Raw genomic sequence first — 18,882 nt, 5'->3', positions numbered from 1 at the left:
GTTTGCAGCACGCAGAGAGCAGGAGAGCTCTGTGGCAAGGAGCCGCAGCCACTCGGTGTGTTGTTGTTGGGTCCCATCCTGAGCGCAGCGCTCAGTTTTTCCTCGGCTCATTCCTATTTAAGGGCTTAGGGGAAAACTTGAGCAAGAGGCCGGGGCTCGGCACGCCGCCTCCAAACACTGCACTGCAGCTCACGGCTTGGCAGGGCTCAGGCAGACCGGCTGCACCTCGGGAAAGGCACTTTATTCCGTGCACTCCTTACCAGACTGGAGCATACAGCGGGAAACCAAGCCGTGCCCGCTCCCACCTCCAGCTTTGTGCCTCTGGGGGCACCTGGCCTGGTGTGCAGCCCTGGCTGCTCTGGGTCTTTGGAGGCAGCACGATGTGTTTTGCTCATTTCTCTTCTCCGGGTGGGCGGGGGCTCCTTGGATCCCCTTGGCGTTGGCCACGGGGTTTTTCCAAGCCTTTGCTCCGTCACTGCAACCCGCCTAGCCCTGGGGGATTTGGGTAGCTCCATTCCTGAGCCTGACGCGGTGCAAAGCTGCTCGTCCTCATCCCTCTCACCCACCTGCACCCCCAGCACCTCGGCCAATCTCAGGTCCCCCCAATGCGTACCCGATGGCAGCGCTCCCTGATGGCGTTTCGCCCCCCCCCCGCCCACTTGCCCCTCTGCCCAAAGCACTATGGAGATGGGGGGGGTCCTGGGTGGCCGTGCTGGCAGCCCCCCACCCCCAGGTCCTGCAGCGCCCACGGGATGCCGGCTCTCCTGGAGGAGAAGGTGATGCTCTGGGGGGCTCCCACCACTCGTGCCCCCGCCCTGCACCCTCACACCCAGTACTGGTTGTTTTTCAGGGCAGGGTTGGATGTCCGGCAGTACTGCAGCAGCTCGGGGTCAGCTGGCACGCCGGCACCCTGCGGTGGCGGAGCTGTGCCTTTGCCATCCAGGGCATTGACAGTCGTTAGGGGGATGCCTTGGTTGGGGTCCGTCTTGCGGAAGGTCTCCTGCTCCGGTACAGCCCCGTTCTTGGCCTTGGAGGCAGGTGAGCCCTGCACGTGGTGCTTGCCCGTCTTGTTGCGCTTGTGCAGGTAGAAGAGCAGCGGCAGGATGAGGGCCAGCAGGAGGATGATGAGGCAGATGGGGATGATGATGCTGAACATGTTGGCCTCGATGAAGCCTAGGAAGGTGCCGCCCTCCCCGGGGCTGGGGCTGGTGGGTGGGGGCACAGAGCCTGGCTCGCTGGCATTGAGGCTGCTCCGTGCCGTGCCCTGTGGCTGTGGCACCAGGGACGATGGTGCTGGTGGGGCCAGGAGCAGGGTGACACCATAGGACTTAGAGGCATTGTAGGGCTCGGTGAAGTACCCCAGGGACACCAGTGCTGGTGGCACGCCAGCAGCCACCAGTTCAAAGGTGAAGCTGTCACTGTGTGGGTGCTGCTGGTTTGCGTCCCCGTCATCCAGCACCTCCAGCCCCACCAGCCCTTGCTCCAGCTCCCTCTGGCTGAAGGATTCAATGGGGACAGCGGGCTGTCCTGGTGCACGGGGTCTCCTGATGAGGCGGCTACTATGGGATGGCTGGCGGAGCCTGAAGACCGGGATGCTGCGGGTTCGGTTGGCCAGCTCACTGGCATCCAGCGTGCTGGTATCCAGCAGGGCTGTGGTGCCCCTGGGCCACAAGCTGCCCGGACGCGCTGTCACCAAGGCACGGACGGTGACATTCACCACCCCAGTGCTGTTCATCGTTTGTGACCTGGTGAGAAACTGGAAGCTGTCCTCGGATGAGGTGAGCTTGGTGAAGGTGAAGGTCACCTCTCCGCGCTCCAGCTGTGCCTGTGAGAAGCCCTGTGCTGGCTTTCTGTTGACCTGCACTTGGCCAAACCTCGGCTCTGTGGTGATGGTGTAAAGGGCATCGCCCTCGCCGAGCTGCGGAGCCACGTGCCTTGGGGACAGCATGGCCCTATTCAGCTCCTGCGGCACTTCCAGCGGCTCTGCACTGCCCATGGGCAGCACCACCACCTCCAGAGAGATGTGGGCAGGTGGATGCCGGCCATCAGACAGGCTCAGCACCAGGGATTCCTGTGCACCACGGGCTGCAGTGACCAACATCACGTGGCCCGCATTGATGTCCGCCTGCGTGAAGCGCTTGATGGGCACCTGTGGGCTGCGCACGTCGGCCAGGTGTCCGGTCTGGGGGCTGTGCAGCAGGCTGTACACCAGCTCCTCTGGGGAGCCATGCGGCTCTGCCACGTCCAGGTGCTGCCTGGACAAGGTGATGGTGGAGTTGGGCAGCGCCCGCAGTGCTCCTTGTTGCTTCACCACCTGCGGGGGCTTCTGGCTGCTGCTGCTCACCGTCACGTTGAAAGCTTCGGAGATGAGCAGCCCTTCCTGGGGAGGACGGATGGAGCGCTGTGCCCGCGGCCGGAGCCAAGCCTTGAACTGGAATCGGTCCTCAGTGCCACCATTCTCATGGTGCACATACACCAGGCGTCTAGCAGCCAGGTCTGACTGCAGGAAGAAGGGCTGTGAGCGCTCCAGCAGCCTATCAGCCACCCAAAGCTGTCCGTGCACCGGCAGCTCCGTCACCAGGAAGATGACATCGTGTGCGTCCTGCTCGGGGGCTGGGATCTGGCTCAGGAGGTTGGATGCATCCAGCAGTGAGGTGCCGATCTCTGCCCGTTGAGCCTCTACAAGATGGAGACCTGGGGAAAAAGGGGAAGCCAAAGCTCAGTCAGAGCAGAAGAGTTGCAAAGCGATGGGGAGGGCAAATGGGATTTGTTAGCTTGGCAAGATGATGAGGGGAACCACAGAATCACAGAATTAAGGTTGGAGAGACCATCCAGTCCAACTATCAGCCCATGCCTGTGACTGCTCTAGACCACATCACTCAAAGCAGTTATATGCAGCCAAAGGGAGGATGCAATTTGCTAGCTATTGGTTGGTGCACTATCAGTGTCCATGCATAGAATATTGCTTTTTCTTCCAACAAACAAGCCCTCCTGAAGTTTGCACAACTTCATCCCCTTTCAGGGGGATTGTGCAAACTTCAGGAGAGCTCGTCTGTCCTTTGCTTGTCCCTTCTTGCCTCCCATCCTTTTTCACCTGCATTTCTCCATAGCTGAGTCGAGCGCTGGGGACACTTTGCCTCGAATGATATCAGCACCAGCAGGATGAAGGAGTCAGAGATGGTGGTGGGAGCAACCACGCGGAAGCGGATGGCATCCTGGGTGAGCCAGAAGGGCTTCTGCGGCATCTCGTGCTGGTAGAAAACCATCCCAGCATCCACCTAGAAGGAAGAAAATCACACTGAATTCTGCGTAGTGTCAAAATAAACTCAGGATAGGGGGCTGTCAGGGCAGGACCCCGAGCTGTGATGGTGTTGGAGAGCTGGGCCTGGGCTCCACCTGGGCCTGGGTGAAGTTCCTGACTTCATCCCCATGCGCGGTGCGCAGCTGCCCCAGGCGCGGCGCCTGCTCGATGCTGTAGTACAAGGCAGCAGGGCCGGCGGGGCTGCTGCTCAATGCCTGCAGGTTCTCGCTGGTGATGGGCTGCAGGGCACCTGGAAAACAAATCAGGATGGGCATCAGCCTTTCTCCTCTGGGCTTCCTGAGTGCTGCTGCCCCAAGCCACACACTCACCTGGGCAGAGGGTGAGGCTCTGCTTCTTGGCCAGGCTGATGTGCTCCTGTCTGTGCGCTCTGACGAGGAAGAAGTGCCCGGGAGACAGGTTCTCACCATCCCACAGGTCAAAGGCGAAGCCTCCATCCAGGGGCCCTGCAGAGAGCACGGAGCTGGGACACAGGGCAGACCCTACCCTGGTGCAGGACCAGGGCACGGCGCCCACTCCAGTGGCACGGAGCATGGGGACAGCAGTACCTTGGTGCACAAAGAGGACGATGCCGCTGTCAATCTGCGCTTGCGTGAAGCTCCGCAGCGCCGTGTCGGGCGCAGAGCGCAGCACCACCTTGCCGTTGGCTGGAGGCTGGATGGAGAAGGTGACCTCGGCCGCCGGGCTGTCCTCATCCTCAGCACGCAGAGTTTGGGGGCCGATGGTGGCAGCGGTGCCTTCCCGCAGCTGGGGGACAGGAGAGGCCGTGACCGGCTGGACACCCCAGCAGCGCCGCGTGCCTTGCACAGGGAGGCACATCTCAGCTGTACAAGAGCTCCTTGTGCACTGCTGGGTGATGCACGCATCTCCTGGCCTCTGCCCAAGCCCTCATTGCCCCACGCCTGTTCCCCAGCACGTTCATGGGGCACAGTGCCCAGGACTGCTGCCACGCCACACCTGCAGCTTAACCCACTGCCATGGGTTTTTGGTGCCCGGGGCTCAGCCCAAAGCATGTAGGGGATGGAGGCAAGCAGGAGGCAGCAATGCACCCTGTAGCTAATCCTCTGCCACACTCCAGCCTCGCAGACTGCGGCATTATTCCTGTCCCAGCATCGGGTTAGCACAGTGCTTTCCAGCTGGCCTCTCCCCACGCATTTCTTGAGTGGGTGTGGGTGCCTGCGGTGAAATCAGATCCATCAGATCCCCCATGGGAGCAAGGAGCAAGGCCGGGAAGGGCAGCTTCAGTGATGCAGAACAGGACAATGCAGCTGGGCTGAGCAGCTCTGACCCATATAGCTGTGCCCCACGTCCTCCCCGGGTTATTACAGCTGCAATCCCTGCACTGCCCACATGGACTCCACACCCGGTGCTGTGTGCGTGCAGCAGGGAAGCTGCGTGCAATCTCCATGCCGGGCCCATGACCTTTACCCGCTGAAGTCATCTCCCGAGAGCACAAACACATGCCTGGCCCCTCCTTGTGCTCAGCTGGGATGTGCTCCCTGCTCCAAACCCTCCGAGAATGGAGCTGTGCTGCTGAAATTGTTCTGGGGCCTTTTCCTGCCTTTTGGCATCTCTGCAGTGTGGTGGTGGCTGGAGCGAGCCAGGGGTCCTTAAGTGCCAGGCTGGCTGGAAACCAGCGAGGAGGAGGCAAAGTGAGGATTTTACAGGGGATTTTGGCACAGCTGGGGCAGATCAGGGCTTAATGCACAACAAAGGCGATTTGCAGTGTGTGCACAGCCAGAGATGTGTGTCCGGGGGGGGCTGCCTATGGACGGAGACCTGCAGGTTTGGGTGGGCATTCCATCCCCCTCCCTCTGGGCAACTCTGCAACTCGGAGCCTCCTTCCCAAAGCCCCCTGGCTGTGCATGCGGCTGGGGTGGGTGAGGAAGGCCAGGGGTTAGGAGACGTGGGGCATGGGGAGAGGAGCGCCGTGCTATTCCCAAGGAGTTGGTATTCCCTAAATTGTACGGCAGGCAGCGGCTGGAGTGGGCGATGCTCCCACCTCGTGGACAGCTCCAGCATCGCTAGGGGAGGAGGAGGAGGAGGAGGATATGGAGGAAGAGGAGGAGGCAGAGGAGGAGCAGGGAAGGAGCCGCCCCCAGCACAGTGCCCATTACCTGGAGCCCGGCGTTGGTGCGCAGCTGTGGCCCCCTGGTGCTGCGGGGCAGGATGGTGATGAAGACGGTCCCAGGTTGGCTCTGCCTCTCGGAGGTCGAGGCGTTGGCCACAAGCGTGAAGCTGTCGGCCTGGGTACGGGGAATGTCCTGCCGGTACTGGATCTGCTGGCTTTGCACCTGCAGGAGGGGGCCAGGTGAAGGAACCGCGTTGGGTGTTAGGATAACTGGTTGGGTGTTAGGGGAAATTTCTTCTCCAAAAGAGTGGTGAGGTATTGAAACGGGCTGCCCTGGAGGTGGTGGAGTTACTGTCCCTGTTCAAAACCCGTGGAGATGTGGCACCGAGGGACATGGCCAGTGGGCATGGTGGGAGTGGGTTGAAGTTTGTGTTCTTAATCTTCCTTTCCAGCCGTAATGATTCTGTGATTCTATGGGAGGATGCAGGAGCTGGGTGTCCATCAGTAGATCTGGGGCATCCCTACCCCAGGGCCATACAAACCCATCTCAGGTCTTGGGCTGGACCCTACCATGCCAGACGTGGCCATTCCAAGCCCCTCCTATGGGCAGATCTCTGAGAGAAAAGAAGAAGAAGAGGAAGAGGAAGATAAAAAGGAAAGAAATAGAAAGAAGAAGAGAGAAACAGAAGAGAAAGAGAAGAGGAAGATAAAGAAAAGAGGAAGAGGAAGAGAAAGAGGAGAAAAAGAGGAAGATAAGGAGAAGAGGAAGTGAAAGAGGAAGAGAAGGAGAAGAGTAAGTGAAAGAGGAAGAGAAAGAGAAGGAGAAGAGGAAGAGAAAGAGAAGAGGAAGAGCCCAACTTCCCTCCCCAGCCTTCTGGTGGCACCAGGGCAGGAGCTCAGCCCACCCTCTGGGCAATCCATACCTCGCTCCAGGTGAAGCTGTGCAGCCCCCCATCCTGGGGCCGCTGGCTGTTCAGGATGGTGCCAAAGCGGGGAGGCTGGAGCACCCTGAACTCCACGTCAAGGGCTGCAAAGTAGGCACTGCGGATGTTGAGGACAGCTGTGGAGATGGTGGAGGAGCTTCCTCCCCGCACGGTGATGTTGTGGATGTCCAGGGGAATGGTGGCAGGGAGCACAACCAGGCTGACAGCCACCCCCACCAGTGGCTCTGCTCCCCCAGCCGTCACATCCATGACAAACCGGTCCCGCTCCTCTTCTGGCTTGGAGTGCAGGTAGAGCACTTGGCCGCTGTTGATGTCCTCCTGAGTGAAGGACTGGATGGGGTCCAGGCTGGGAGGCTCATCTGAGTCCTGGCCGTGTTGAACCATCACCAGAAAGCCAGAGACCGGGGGGCTGCTCACAAGGTAGACGATATCTTGCGGTGGGATCTCCTCATGGGTCACCTGAGAGCATGGAAAACACATAGTGTTAGCAGGGGCCTGACTCCCATCTGTTCCTTTGGGCAAAGCCAGAGATGGACACAAGTCCTTTCTCCATACAGGTGGGTGTTACGTGGGGTCCCTGGTTTGCTGGCCAGGGAGGAAGGGCTAGAAAAATGATACTAACCAGCAAGTGCTCCTCCTTGATCTCAGCAGCTTCCCCCTGGAAGACATGTATCTCCTTGTTGTTGACAACGTGCAGGGGGCTGGGGTGGGTGTCCAAGAAGATGGTGATGGCCAGTGTGTCCTCTACTGCCACTTCGTTTGCTTCCACAGTAAACTGGAGCTCATCCCGGGCATTTCTGCTGCCATTGTGGAGGTAGGAGATCTCTCCCGCCAGCAGGTCCCTCTGTGAGAAGGCCATGACCGGCTGCTCCCCTCGCAGCACAGTCCCCCATCTTGGTGGAGCTGTTACCAGGAACCGTATCTCTTCGTCTGACCTGATGTCCATGTTGGTCTCCAGGCTGAGTACAGAGGAATCGATGCTCCCTCGGCTCCCCTGGGGGATGGCTAGCCCAGTGTTGTTGACTACTTTGATGTAGGGCTCTGATGCTTGTACCTCCAGGAGGGCAGTGGTTTGGTGGAGGCCATCGGAAACCTGCAGCTGGATCCAGCCCCGGTCTGCTCCAGAATGGACAAAGAGAATCTTTTTCTTCCTTAGGTCATCCTGGGTGAACCGGTAGAGCTGGTGGCTTCTGTCATCGACGGACACGATGCTGCCAAACAAGATGTCCCTCCTTGCCAGCACCAGCTGCGTGTCAGAGAAGCCAGAGTCCTTGTCAGTGAAGGCGATGTCGTCCGTCGTCAGCAGGTGCTGCCCATTGCGCACCACGTTGAAGACCTTGTTCACCACCTGGACAGGAGTGTGATCATTGATAGGCTGGATCGAGACCCTGAAAACACCTCTCACCTCCTCTGCCTCAGGCTCGGAGCTGCCCTCGCCCTGCCTGATGGCCACAAAAGGGATATCATCTTCCAGGGTCTCAGAGTCATCGTGCTGGTAGAGCAGCCGGCGGTGGAGGATGTCATCATTGGTGAACTCCGTGATTTCCTCGCCAGAGGGCCAGCCAAGGGATGAAGCCCAAGCCAGCCTGCCATGTGCCGGCCCCTCAATCACTTCGTAGATGTAGTCCATGCTGTTCAGGCTCTGCACGAAGAGGTGGTCCTTGGAGATGACAGCCTGCCCGCCTTCAGGCACGGTCAGGAGCATATTGGTCAGGTCGGGTGCGTTGGGGTCCCCACCGATGCCAATCGTGTAGGTGTACACAGGGGAGTGCTCCTCGCCGGCATGGACACGGAACTGGAAACTGTCCTCAGCCTGCTGAGCATTCCTGATGGTTGCACTGTAGCTCAAGTGATTTCTTTGCAGATCGTCCTGGGTAAACCCAAAGCCTTCAGTCAGCCTGTTGCTGAGGAGCTCCAGGTTCCCCTTCTTGGGAGCCTGGATGATCACGTAGTGGAAGGGGACTGGGGCAGAGTTTGGGTCTTCCAGCATTGCCTCCAGCTCTCTACTGGTGATGTTTTTGTGCCGCTTGTTCTTCATCTGGAGGGGGACCATGGTCTTCATCTTAATGGTGGCTCTTTTAATACTTATGGTAAAGGTATTGTTTGGCAAGACCTTCTGTCCCACCTGGACACTGAATCTTAGCTTCTCTGTGACATCTTCCTGCCGGTGCTCTGGATCTGTGCTGAAATACTGGATACGCCCTTGCTCCAGGTCTTGCTGGTGGAAGGACTCAACTTTTTTCCATTCCCCTCCTGTGCTCCCTTGTTTCTTGATCTCACCGTACCTGAGGGGCTCTGTGAGGCTGTACAGGATGGCAACTTGCTGCTTCACAGCATTTGTCTCCACGGACAGGTTGGCCGTGGTGATACGCGCAGCTCCTCCTTGGGAGATGGCGAGCCCAGTGTTGTTGTGCAAGCGGATGTTGGGCTCTATTGCGAGGATCCTCAGGGTGGCAGTGGGGCTCGGCACTGTGCCATCACTCACCTGGAAAGTGAGCTGCAAGTCTGTTCCGCTCTGGTGCACGTAGACCACGTTGCCTGCTTCCAGGTCCCTGCAGGAGAACTCCTCGATGGGCACCCCGGGGTGGAAGTCGTATTCCACATAGCCCTCGTCCTGCTGCCCGCCGTGCAGCTGGAACTCAAGGTCGTCGCAGGACGTGTCGTCATCCAGGGCCTGCAGGATGTCCATGGTCAGGTGCTTCCGTGTGTGCTTCAGGATTGTCATGTGGTTCCCATGGGGAAAGATCACCTGCGGGGCATCGTTGATAGGGTTGACCATGATGGGGAGCAGGTAGGTCTGCCCCTGCCGCAGGCACTCAGGGATCCCTTGCTGGGCAGTCACTGTCACCTCCAGCATCAGCTGGTCCATGGGGCCCTCAGAGCCGTCGTGGATGTACCTGACTTTGCGGTTCACGATATCCAACAAGGTGAACTTCTTTCTGCTCCGGGAGCCGGGGATGTCCAGCTCCAGCTCACCATGCCTGGGGTCACTGGTGATGCTGAAGAGGATTTGGGACTGCCGGATGCCTGCAAGGCCCAAGTCCACTGTGGGCTGTGCGTGCTTCCATTCCACAAAGGCCATGCCCCCTTCGGAGACGATGAGGGGGCTGACGTGCAGCAGCCGGCTGACATTGGCGAAGGCAGGTGGGAAGCTGCCATCTGGCTGGCACGGTTCTGCCAGGCCCAGAGCTCCGTGCCAGGCATCAGGCGGCGGTGAGGTGGGTGCCTCGTCCTGCTCGTAAGCCTCCTCGTAGTCCCAGTAGTGCTCCTGCCTTCCACAACCAACTGTGACATCCCTTGTCACCACGGTGTCCTGCAGGCTCCTCCGCTGCTGGTTTATGCGCAGGTCCTCCACGCAGCCAACAAATGAGGTGTTGGTCAAGGTCCACACTGAGGTGAAAGCAAGGTGGTGCGCCCTGAGCCTTTGCAAGGCTTTGTCATTCAAGCCTCCAATGAAGAGGTTTCCCTGGAGGTCCAGGCGGCTGTTGATGCCCCGGTTGGATGTGGATGAGGCATAGTAGTCAATCAGGATCTCCAGCTTGTGGGTGTCGGTGTAGACCTTGACGTAATGCTGCTGCTCGTCGCTGATGAAGATGTTGTTGTGCAGGACGATGACACCGCTGCCCTTCTCAACAAAGCCTCTCAGGCGCCCGTTGGAGATCTCCAGGTAGAAGAAGTCGTTCTCCAGCCCTGCGTGGTAGATGAGGGGTGCCTGGGTGATGCTCGTGGTGATCACAAACTCGATGGTCCCCTCCTCTCTCGCCTCCCATGTGGGGAAAGCGATGTAGGACTGCGGCCCCAGGAATCCAATGGGCTCCTCGGGCTCTGCAGAGAACTGCGCGCTGCAGCCTTCCTGCACCTGGTGGAAGACCTTGGAGCTGCTGTCAGAGGACAGCGGGGAGAGGACATCCAGACCATTGAATGTCACCATGTGGAGGCAGCCCCTGAAGGGAGGGCTGACCCCAGCGAGGTACGGCAGGTTGAGGCTGCCTGTCCCGCCTGCATAGAGGCCGTGCTGGATGTCCAGCTCCCGCATGGGCCCCGCGATGTCCACGGAGCTGTTGAAGAGGCCATCGATGGTCAGTGTCATCCTGCCATCCTCCAGCAGCAGCTCTACATCATGCAGAGCCAGGTTGTCCAGCTGCAGCTCCGCCGGGGACTGCAGTGTCACCTCTTCTGAGCCCAGCCGTAGCCTGGCCTGTGGGGAAGGAGACAGACAGGGGTCAGGGCTCAGCTCAAGCATGGTATGAGGACACATCCCTGAGGGTCCCTCCATTCACCTCTGTGTGCCTCTGTGGGGTCCTCCATCCCCCATCCCTTTTCTCCCCATGCAGGAGCTCTGCCACGTGCTGACTCCACTTTCCAGCCCCATCTAACCCTTCCACACTGCTTGGGCTGCTTCCAGCCCCCATCAGCCTGGCAGTGGAAATAGCAGGTTTATATACATTCTATATAAAATATAGAAATAGCGGGGGTGGGGGTGGGAGGGTACATCTCCACAAGCAGCATCCTGGAGCCTCTCTAATAGAGGGTTGGCCAGGGGGCCCCGGGACGCACGGTCAGCAGCTTGCTCACTCCCTGCCTGGCCTCAGATGTGGTTCGTGGACGCTCCCTGCTCATTTCCTCTGGTGGATGCCAGCACCGTAACCACAAGAGGAAATTGTTCTTCTGTCCTCGTCCCTTCCCACGCCCCGGCTGGGCTCGGTCTGCGGTGGGCTGGGAGCGGCCGCTAGTGGAACCTTCCATTTCTCCAGCGCCTTCTGCTCATCCATTCCCCTTCCTGCCCTCCCAACCTCCCCACGCAGCGGGCGCACGGCCCACGGGGGCTGACCTGCAGGGTGCCGGCTCGCAGTTGCAGCAGGAGGTGATCGGGCTGCCCGGCGGCCAGGAAGAGCAGCCCGCTGCCCTGCCCGGTGTACAGCTGGAGCCGCAGCCGCACCGTCCGCGAGGCGTCCGCCAGCGGCATCTCCACGAAGCTGTCCCCGAAGAACGAGACTGGGAAGGGAAAGGAGAGGGTCGGACGGGGGAAGGACCCCTGGAGCGGCAGTCCCAGCCCTGCGTATGAGCGGGAGACCCCTTCCAGCAGCCTTCCCGTCGCTGGGCTGCGCGTTGTTGGGAGCTGCATCCTCCGCCGGCGGCCACACGATGGGGCCCGAAGGCTGCAGCCCTCCAGCCTCCCCGTTCTCATCCCTCTGTCTTCTGTGACCCTGTCACCGCCGTGTCCTCATGGAGCGGTGGCCGTGCCCTGCCCGGGCTCCCCGATGCCAACCCTGTATGTATTTCACACGGCGGTGCTGAATTTCCCCTGCTGGAGTGCTCAGCGTGTGTGTGCCATCCACATGTGGTCGCAAGGAGCTGCTGCTGGAAGGGACTCAGGGTCTGTAGCTGTGAGCACGGTGGGCTCAGCACGATGGCATGTGGCAGTGTGATGTGTCACAGGGTGTGCAGAAGGCACGACGAGGGGGGGCCACGGTGCAGCTGCACTTCACAGCAGCTCGGTGTGCCAACGGGCTGAGGGCACATGTGTGCACTGTGCCTGCATGCAGAGCACGTGTTGGTGCATCCCAATGGCTCAGCTCTGGGCCTGCAGGAGGACACGCTAGCCCTAAAAGCTATTTAGACTCTATAGCTGCCCCCTGAGGGGCAGCCCCAGCCGGTGCTCTTTGGAGACACGCACACCTCCTTGCCTTAAAACACCACTTCCAACCATTGGCCCCAGTTTGGTTCGGGGTCTGGAAGAGCAGCTTCCCCCAGCCGTGCTGTGCAGGGGAGAGGTGGCAGCAGGGCAACACCCAGCAATACTAACAGTGAGCCTCAAGCTCGGGGCTGCCAGCACATCTTACTCAAGCCTGCTCATTTCCTGGTCCCTGTGCATGCCGTTGGCATGAGCCTCTTTGGCTCCTTCTTCCTCCGGCCCAAGCCAGTGAATCACAGGAGCCCCAGCAGGGCCGTTACGGGCTGTCCTCCTCTGACCCACTGCTGCAGAACCATCCCCACACACCCCGCTCCTGGCACCACGTTGCATGCAGCGCTTTGCAAAAAGGCTTTTTCCTCTCCCTTTTCACCCCCACCCCTTTGCAGCCACACATGTGGGCATGTTTGAGCCACACATGTTTGAGCCCCGGGGACATGGTGCTGGTTCCCAATGTGTTCCCACCTAGCATTTGCTGCGATTCATTTTTGCAGCTTCCCCCATCCCAAACAATGTGGTTTCCAGCTGGGCACCCAGCTCTGCTGTGCAGCAAGCTGGGAGGCTTAAAGCACAGGGCTGAGGCCTACAAATGAACCTCCTCATCCCCAGCGGGGGAACCCAGCGGAGCAACCCCTGTTCCCAGCTTGCTCTGTCCTGTAGCAAAGCGCGTGGAGGCGAGCAGGGCCCCGTCACACTTTCCAAGCAGCCAGCCAGCAGATTATAGGCTGCACTGTCTTTTTCTTTCTTTCGTTCTTTCCTTTTTTTCTTTTTTTTTTTTGCATTGAAAATAACAAGGAGGAAAGCCAAAAGCCGTGCTCTGAGCAAACCCGAGGCGCGCGCTGCTCCCGTGGGGCTGGGCGAACAAGCAAAGGCTCTGTGCTCACTGGGCGCCCTCCCCAACTGCCGGCCACGCGCTGGCTATGGGATGCTTGGCCAGGTTCCCTGCCCCGTCCCTTCCCCTGGGGCTGTTTGCTGGTGCTTAGGGCAGAGTTTGCAGCAGGGAGGTGCGTCGTTCCCAGGGGGCGTGGGGACCCCGTGTCCCAGTGGTCCCCACTGCGGGAAGGATGTTGGGCATGGAAAAAAAAAAGGAGTGAAACTGCCCTTGGCTGCTCAACAAGGCTTCATTGAGGCCGGCCATGTGTGTGCAAGGAGGGGATGGAATGTGTTAAAGCGGCCCTTTTGCTGCACCCCAGCACCTGAAAGGCGCTCTGTGTGCAGCCCTTCCTGCCGGCTCTGCTGGGTTTTAGGGTGGGACACCAGGTGGGGAGTGAGGGCTCCTTGTTGCCCCAAACAAGCAGCTCTGTGTGCACGGTGTCCGGCCCGGTGCATTCCTGCTCTGCAGCGTCAGCCTTGGGGCTGGATGACTTTATAAGGTAGCGTGCTCCCATCCCTCCTGCTCTGCCATGGGTGGCCCCGCTGAGTTGGGTGGCATATGGGACTGAGGGATGGGGCCGTGGGCAGCCAGCAGGAGGAAGCGGTCCCTGCCCACCCCACAGCCCTGAGGGAGTGAGGAGAAAGGCTCCATTATGCTGTGCATTCCCTCCGATTTACAGCGCGGTTTTATTTATGGCTGGGGAAGGAAACGAGCAGCCTGCGAGGCAGGCGAAGGCAAACACAGCTCTGCTGGGAGCAGGGGGTGTGGGGCCCCTCCAGGCTCCAATCCTAGTGCCATGGAAATGAGTGGCACGGGGCCAGCCTCGAGCATCTGACCCCAATGGGGATATCTGCAGCGGTGGAGCTTTGGGGTGCCATCCCCATCGCAGCGGCTGTGACGGCACCTGCCTGCTGCAGGATGGCTCCTGCCATGGAGGAGGGCTTCTCCTCCTTCTCCCCACTCCTGGCTCTGTCCTTGCGTTGTGGGCACTGCTCCCTCACCTCACAATAGGGTCACGTGTGCTGCTCCCCACTTTAGTGCTTTCCAGGCACAACAGGGATTGCTGGAAAGCACCGATGCAGGGAGGGCTGCGGAGCCAACGCTGATAACGCCCCATTCTGGGGGGGCTGCACCACCCCCGGTGTTGGCTGTGAGATTATCCCTTGGAAGGGCTCTGAGCCCTCCCCTGCACGTCCCGCTCGCCCCCAGCATCCGCCTCTACCTCCGCCCGCCTTCTTTCCTTCCCAGCTGCGTCCCCGCGCTCCTGCCCTGGCTCCCACACAAAAATGCCGTTCTGCAGCCCACGGACTGCAGGGTCAGGCAGAGCCATGGCCCTGCTCCTGCACAGCTGGAGGGGGGCTGCCTGCATCCAACCCCGCACTGCTTTGCAGTGATACGGGGCCAGAAGCTTGGCCTCTGCTTCCCCAGTGCTGTTCTGCCTTGATCTGACCAGCCTGAGAGCTGCTGGTGTGGCCAGGATGAACGACGCTGGCATCTGGGCACAGCTGGATGGGACCCCCAAGGGTCAGGGTGTGCAGCCTCAGCAGTCCTCATGCATCTGGCAACGCACATCCCGTGGGCTTGCGTCCCGCCTGCAGGCGTGCATCCATGTATCTGCGTGTCCATGTGTCCGTGTGTCCTTGTGTCCGCTTATCTGTTGGTCCCTGTGTCTGTGTGCCTGTGTGTGTGTGTGTCACTGTGCCCCTGTATTCCTATGTCCCTGTGGCCGTGAGTCCCTGTATCTATCTGTCTGTCCATGTGTCTTTGTGTCTGTGCATCCCTGTGTCTGTATATCCCGGTGTCCTTGTGTCTGTGTGTCCCTGTGTCCATGTGTCTGTGCATCCCTGTGTCTGTATATCCCCGTGTCCTTGTGTCTGTGTGTCCCTGTGTCCATGTGTCTGTGCATCCCTTTGTCCTCTTGTCCCTATCTCCTTGTTTCCACGTGTCTGTGTGTCCACATATCCAGGTGTCCCTGTGTCTGTGTGTCCATCTATGTGTCTGCGTGTCCGTGTGCCCATGTGTCCATATGTCTGTGTGTGCCCGTGTCTGTCTGTCCATACATCCACGTGTCCCGATGTCCATGTGATCATGTCTTCCTCTGTGTCCATGTGTTCTTGTGCCCCTATGCCCATGTGTCCCTATGTCCTTCTGTCCCTTCCCTATGTCCTCATGTCCCTATCTCCCTACATGTCCACATGACCATGTGTCCTTATGTCCATGTCTTCCTGTGTCCATGTGTCCCTTTGCCCCTATGTCCATGTGCCCATCTGTCCCTATGTCCATCTGTCCTTATGTCCATGTGCCCCTATGCCCACATGTCCATGTGTCCGTATGTTCACGCATCCATTTCTTCCTGTGTTTGCATGTCCCTGTGTCCCAATGCCTGTGTGTCCATGTGTCCCCTATATCCATGTGTCCCTATGTCCGTGTGTCTGTGTGTCCACGCACAGGACAGGGCCGCTCTCCCACCGAGGGGTGCAGGCTCAAGGCACATAACGCCGTGTGCTGACAGCTCTGAGGGATGCATGGTGTTCAGGCCTGGCTGGAAGCGGAAGGAGGAGAGCAGGGGGGGGAGAAAGCGGGAGCATTTGGGGGAAGCGGCGGTAAATGGGGCTTTGTGACGGCCCTGCAGCGTGACTCAGGCTCACGGCAGCCCCTCTGCCAGCAGAAGTTGGCCTGGAAATATTGTATCAGCCCCAGAGGACGTGGTTTCCAAACCATCCCAAGGCGGATTTTGTTCTCTCCCCCTTTTTCTCCCCCCACGGCTGCCAGCTCTCCCGGCCCCACCCTGCCCATGGCACCGCAGCCAGCTCTGCGCTCCCGCTGCCCGCCCGTGGATGTGGGATCCGTCGTGCCCCCATCCCGCACAGCCACTCGTGGGGTGTCCCGTGCCCCCCGCCCGGCCGTGTTACCGGAGCGATGCAAACAAACAGCACTGAGCTGGAGGGCTGCCCGGCGGCTGCGTCCCAGTCTGGCGTGGGACGGAGCGCCTTTGAAGCGCCAGAAAGATGGGATGCATCAGCCAGAGGCGGGCTGCGAGAGCTGCACGGCAACAGCGAGATGGGGGGAGATGCTGGAAGCCCTCCTCGCTCCGTTCCCATGCAGCCAGGGGCCCCCTCCCCTCCCGGCCTGGGGTTTCTCAGCCCCACGCCTTTCCCATCTATGAGAAAGCAGCCGAGGAGTTGTGTTTATAGAGCAAATAACGGCGCGCCTGCCTCTATTTATAGCTGGGTGCCTTGTGGGGCAGCTGGGCCCCCCCGGGAGGCATCACAGCCACCTCGGCCCCATGGCCCAGCGGAAGCGACCCCGCTCCCAGAGGTCCCTGCATAGGAGGAAACCGGGATATCACCCCACAGGGCACTCCTGGCCAAAGGGAGGGGATGCAGCAAAACGCTCCAGCTGTGGAAGTGCCCCCAAACAGCCAGCGGTGCCCATGCGGTTTCCCCTGGCTGCCCACGGGAGGTGTGTGCACGGCAGCGTGAGTAAGGGAGGAAAACAACCCTCAGAAAAATAAGGTTTGGGCAAAAAGCAGCCCGGGATGCTCCCGTCCTGCACTGACTCATGGCCCATAAAGGCTCCTTTAATAGCTGTGAGTCACAGCATGGGGCATGCTGATGGATGAAGGTTGCCTTCATCCCCCTTGGCTGGCAGCACGTGATGGCACCGCTGCCGCGCCACCGGGCGGTTCCCCCATGCCATTCTGTGCTGCCATCCATTTTTAGCAGCACTCTCTTTTCCCTGGCATGCTTTCTGTCTGTCTGCCTGTCTGTCCGTCTGCCAGGAGAGACCGTTGGGCACACTGTGAGCTGGGCCAAGAGTGGGACACATGGCTTTGTCACAGGGTGATGGGTAGAGCTCAGAGAACAGAGGCGAAGCCCAACATCCACCTGCCCAGAAGCAGCCAGGCAGTGAGCGCCCTATCTGAGGCCATCTTCCCCAGGTGCTGCATGCCAACAGAAAGCTTGGCTCCTTTCACAACCTCCTCAGGTGAAACACCATGGCCATGCCCAGGTCTGTGCCCATAGCTCTGCCCACGGCTGTAATCATGGCTGTGCCCGTGGTCGTGCCCATGGCTGCACCCATGGCTGTGCCTATGGCTGTGCCCTTAGCCACGTCAGTGGCTAATACCTGTGCCCATACCTATGCCTGGCTGTGCCCATCACCGTGCCCATAGCTGTGCCCAGCTGTACCCATGGCCGTGCCCAGAGCCCAGTTTAGGCACACATCCCCACCCAGCACCCAGGGAGCTGCATTCCCGCGCTGCCTGCACCCTAACGTTTGCTCCTCGAGGCTGAGCTTAACCCTAAGTTGTGATTCTTGAGGAATGTGCTTATTATATATCTGCCTGCAACCCTCTGTTGCTAAATATAAGAGTAAGAGGAGAATTTTCCTCCTCATTCCCACGACACCGGTTTGCATTCCCCCCCGTCAGACTTTTTCCTGCTCTTTCCCATCAGCTGGAAACTTTTCCAGCTGCTCCAAGTGCTGACCTCAGAACATGTGGGGCCTTCGGTACAAGAGGTCCAGAACAAGGAGAGGTTGGGTCTCCAAGAGGTGCTGGGGTGACATTGGTGGGCACAGGATAGGATTTTCCCATAGTCACAGCAGGGTGACAATGCTGATGGGGACACGGGGCACTTTGCCCTTTGCAACACATGCCTGCTGCACACACGATGCCTGTTTTGGGCTGCACACAGTGGGAAATCAGTGCAAAATCTCCTCTCCTCCCAGCTGTGAGGTGTGTGTTGTCCCCCCATCCCCACCGTCACGCCCTGCCCTTGGTTAGCACTCTGGGGGCATTCTGCAGGCTTTGCTGTGCCCACGGAAGCCTTCTCCCGGCCCAAACCTGGCAGCAGCCACTTATAGACTCTGGGATACAGTGGGGCAACGTTTGCACCTTTGGAGGTGCTGGGCAGCGCAGCACTGATCCCACACATGAGGTGGGAGTGCTGTCCGGGACCCAAAGGTCAGTGCTGGAGGGAAGAAGAGCACTCTGTTCATTGACAAAGGAAAATTTTCCACTTCGCTTGCCAGGCGCTGTGATATTTTGGTGCATGGAGGAAAGAAGGAACAAGCCCGGAGGGAGAGGAGCGTGCCCTGGGACGCCACCTGCTCAGCCCAGCACAGCATCCCACGTGTGCCCATCCCACCCGCTGCCCTGTAAAGCCTCCAGCAGGACGCAGGACAGCCGCAAGCACCCTGCCCAAAGCAGGCAGCTCCTCGGGCACCCAAGGGTGCTCATGCCACCCGCACTGGGTGCCCTCCCACGCTAGCCCTGTCGCCTCCAGAGCACAGAATCCCGCAGCGGGTGTTGGGATGGGACTTACCTGCAGCTGAGGGTCCCGCATGGAAGGCAGGGGGCTGGTGGACCAGCAGCAGCAGCAGCAGCAGTGCGTGGGGATCACCTCGGGGTGCCATGGTGCTCCTGGCCGGAGCTCTCCGCCCGCGCCCGCTCCCAGCCGACGGCGGCTCCACTACTATATTTAATAAAGTGCAGCGAGGGAGGGACCGGCGGCTCTCCCGCCTGTCAGAAAGGAGGAATTCGCTCGGATTACAAATTTCCCCTCTTAAAGGGCTAGAGGCCTCCCGCTCCGTGGCCCACCCTGCTCTCAAAGCGCCCTTGTTCCTACCGGGGCGGTGCGAGGGCAGAACAGAAGTGCCCGCCCTGGGACTGCGGGGCTGAGCAGGCATCTCTGGGTGCTGCCGCCCATGGAAGGGGCTGCCAAGAGCCTGCAGCAGGACAGGGAGTGCCAGGCAGTGCTTGGACACTGAGCATGACGGCTCTGAGCAAAGGCTTTACTCCCCGTTCTGGAGCCTTGGGGTGCCAAGCCAACGGTTCTCCTTTGGGCTACAGCGTCCTCATTGGGACTGTGTACAAAGCTTGCCCCGCTCACTGGGCTCCTCTCTCCATCCTCCCAATGCCAGGCTTCCTGCTGAGACCCAGTGAAGCTCACACCTCCCTCCTCTCTCCCATTGATGTCT

General features: G+C 59.8%; 1 protein-coding gene across 2 annotated transcripts; it reads right to left on the bottom strand.

Moving 5' to 3' along the window:
* Positions 1–226: 226 nt before the first annotated feature.
* CSPG4 (chondroitin sulfate proteoglycan 4) lies at positions 227–18,386 on the bottom strand. 2 transcript variants are annotated; one of them, XM_052671898.1, is made up of 10 exons: positions 18,228–18,386; positions 11,166–11,329; positions 6,957–10,532; positions 6,314–6,793; positions 5,437–5,613; positions 3,868–4,066; positions 3,631–3,765; positions 3,397–3,551; positions 3,095–3,278; positions 227–2,694 (listed from the first exon to the last, which is right to left on the bottom strand). In XM_052671898.1, the coding sequence occupies exons 1-10, from the start codon at positions 18,316–18,318 to the stop codon at positions 824–826; spliced, it is 7,032 nt and encodes a 2,343-aa protein (XP_052527858.1). In that variant the 5' UTR covers positions 18,319–18,386; the 3' UTR covers positions 227–823. The 2 variants fall into 2 exon arrangements, with proteins under 2 accessions (XP_052527858.1, XP_052527857.1); XM_052671897.1 differs by lacking the exon at positions 18,228–18,386 and having other exon boundaries at positions 11,166–11,474.
* Positions 18,387–18,882: the final 496 nt, after the last annotated feature.

Source organism: Tympanuchus pallidicinctus, unplaced genomic scaffold (genome assembly GCF_026119805.1).
Source record: "Tympanuchus pallidicinctus isolate F22 unplaced genomic scaffold, pur_lepc_1.0 scaffold12, whole genome shotgun sequence".
Classification (NCBI taxonomy): Eukaryota; Metazoa; Chordata; class Aves; order Galliformes; family Phasianidae; genus Tympanuchus; species Tympanuchus pallidicinctus.
This window is presented reverse-complemented; position numbering and strand designations above follow the sequence as displayed.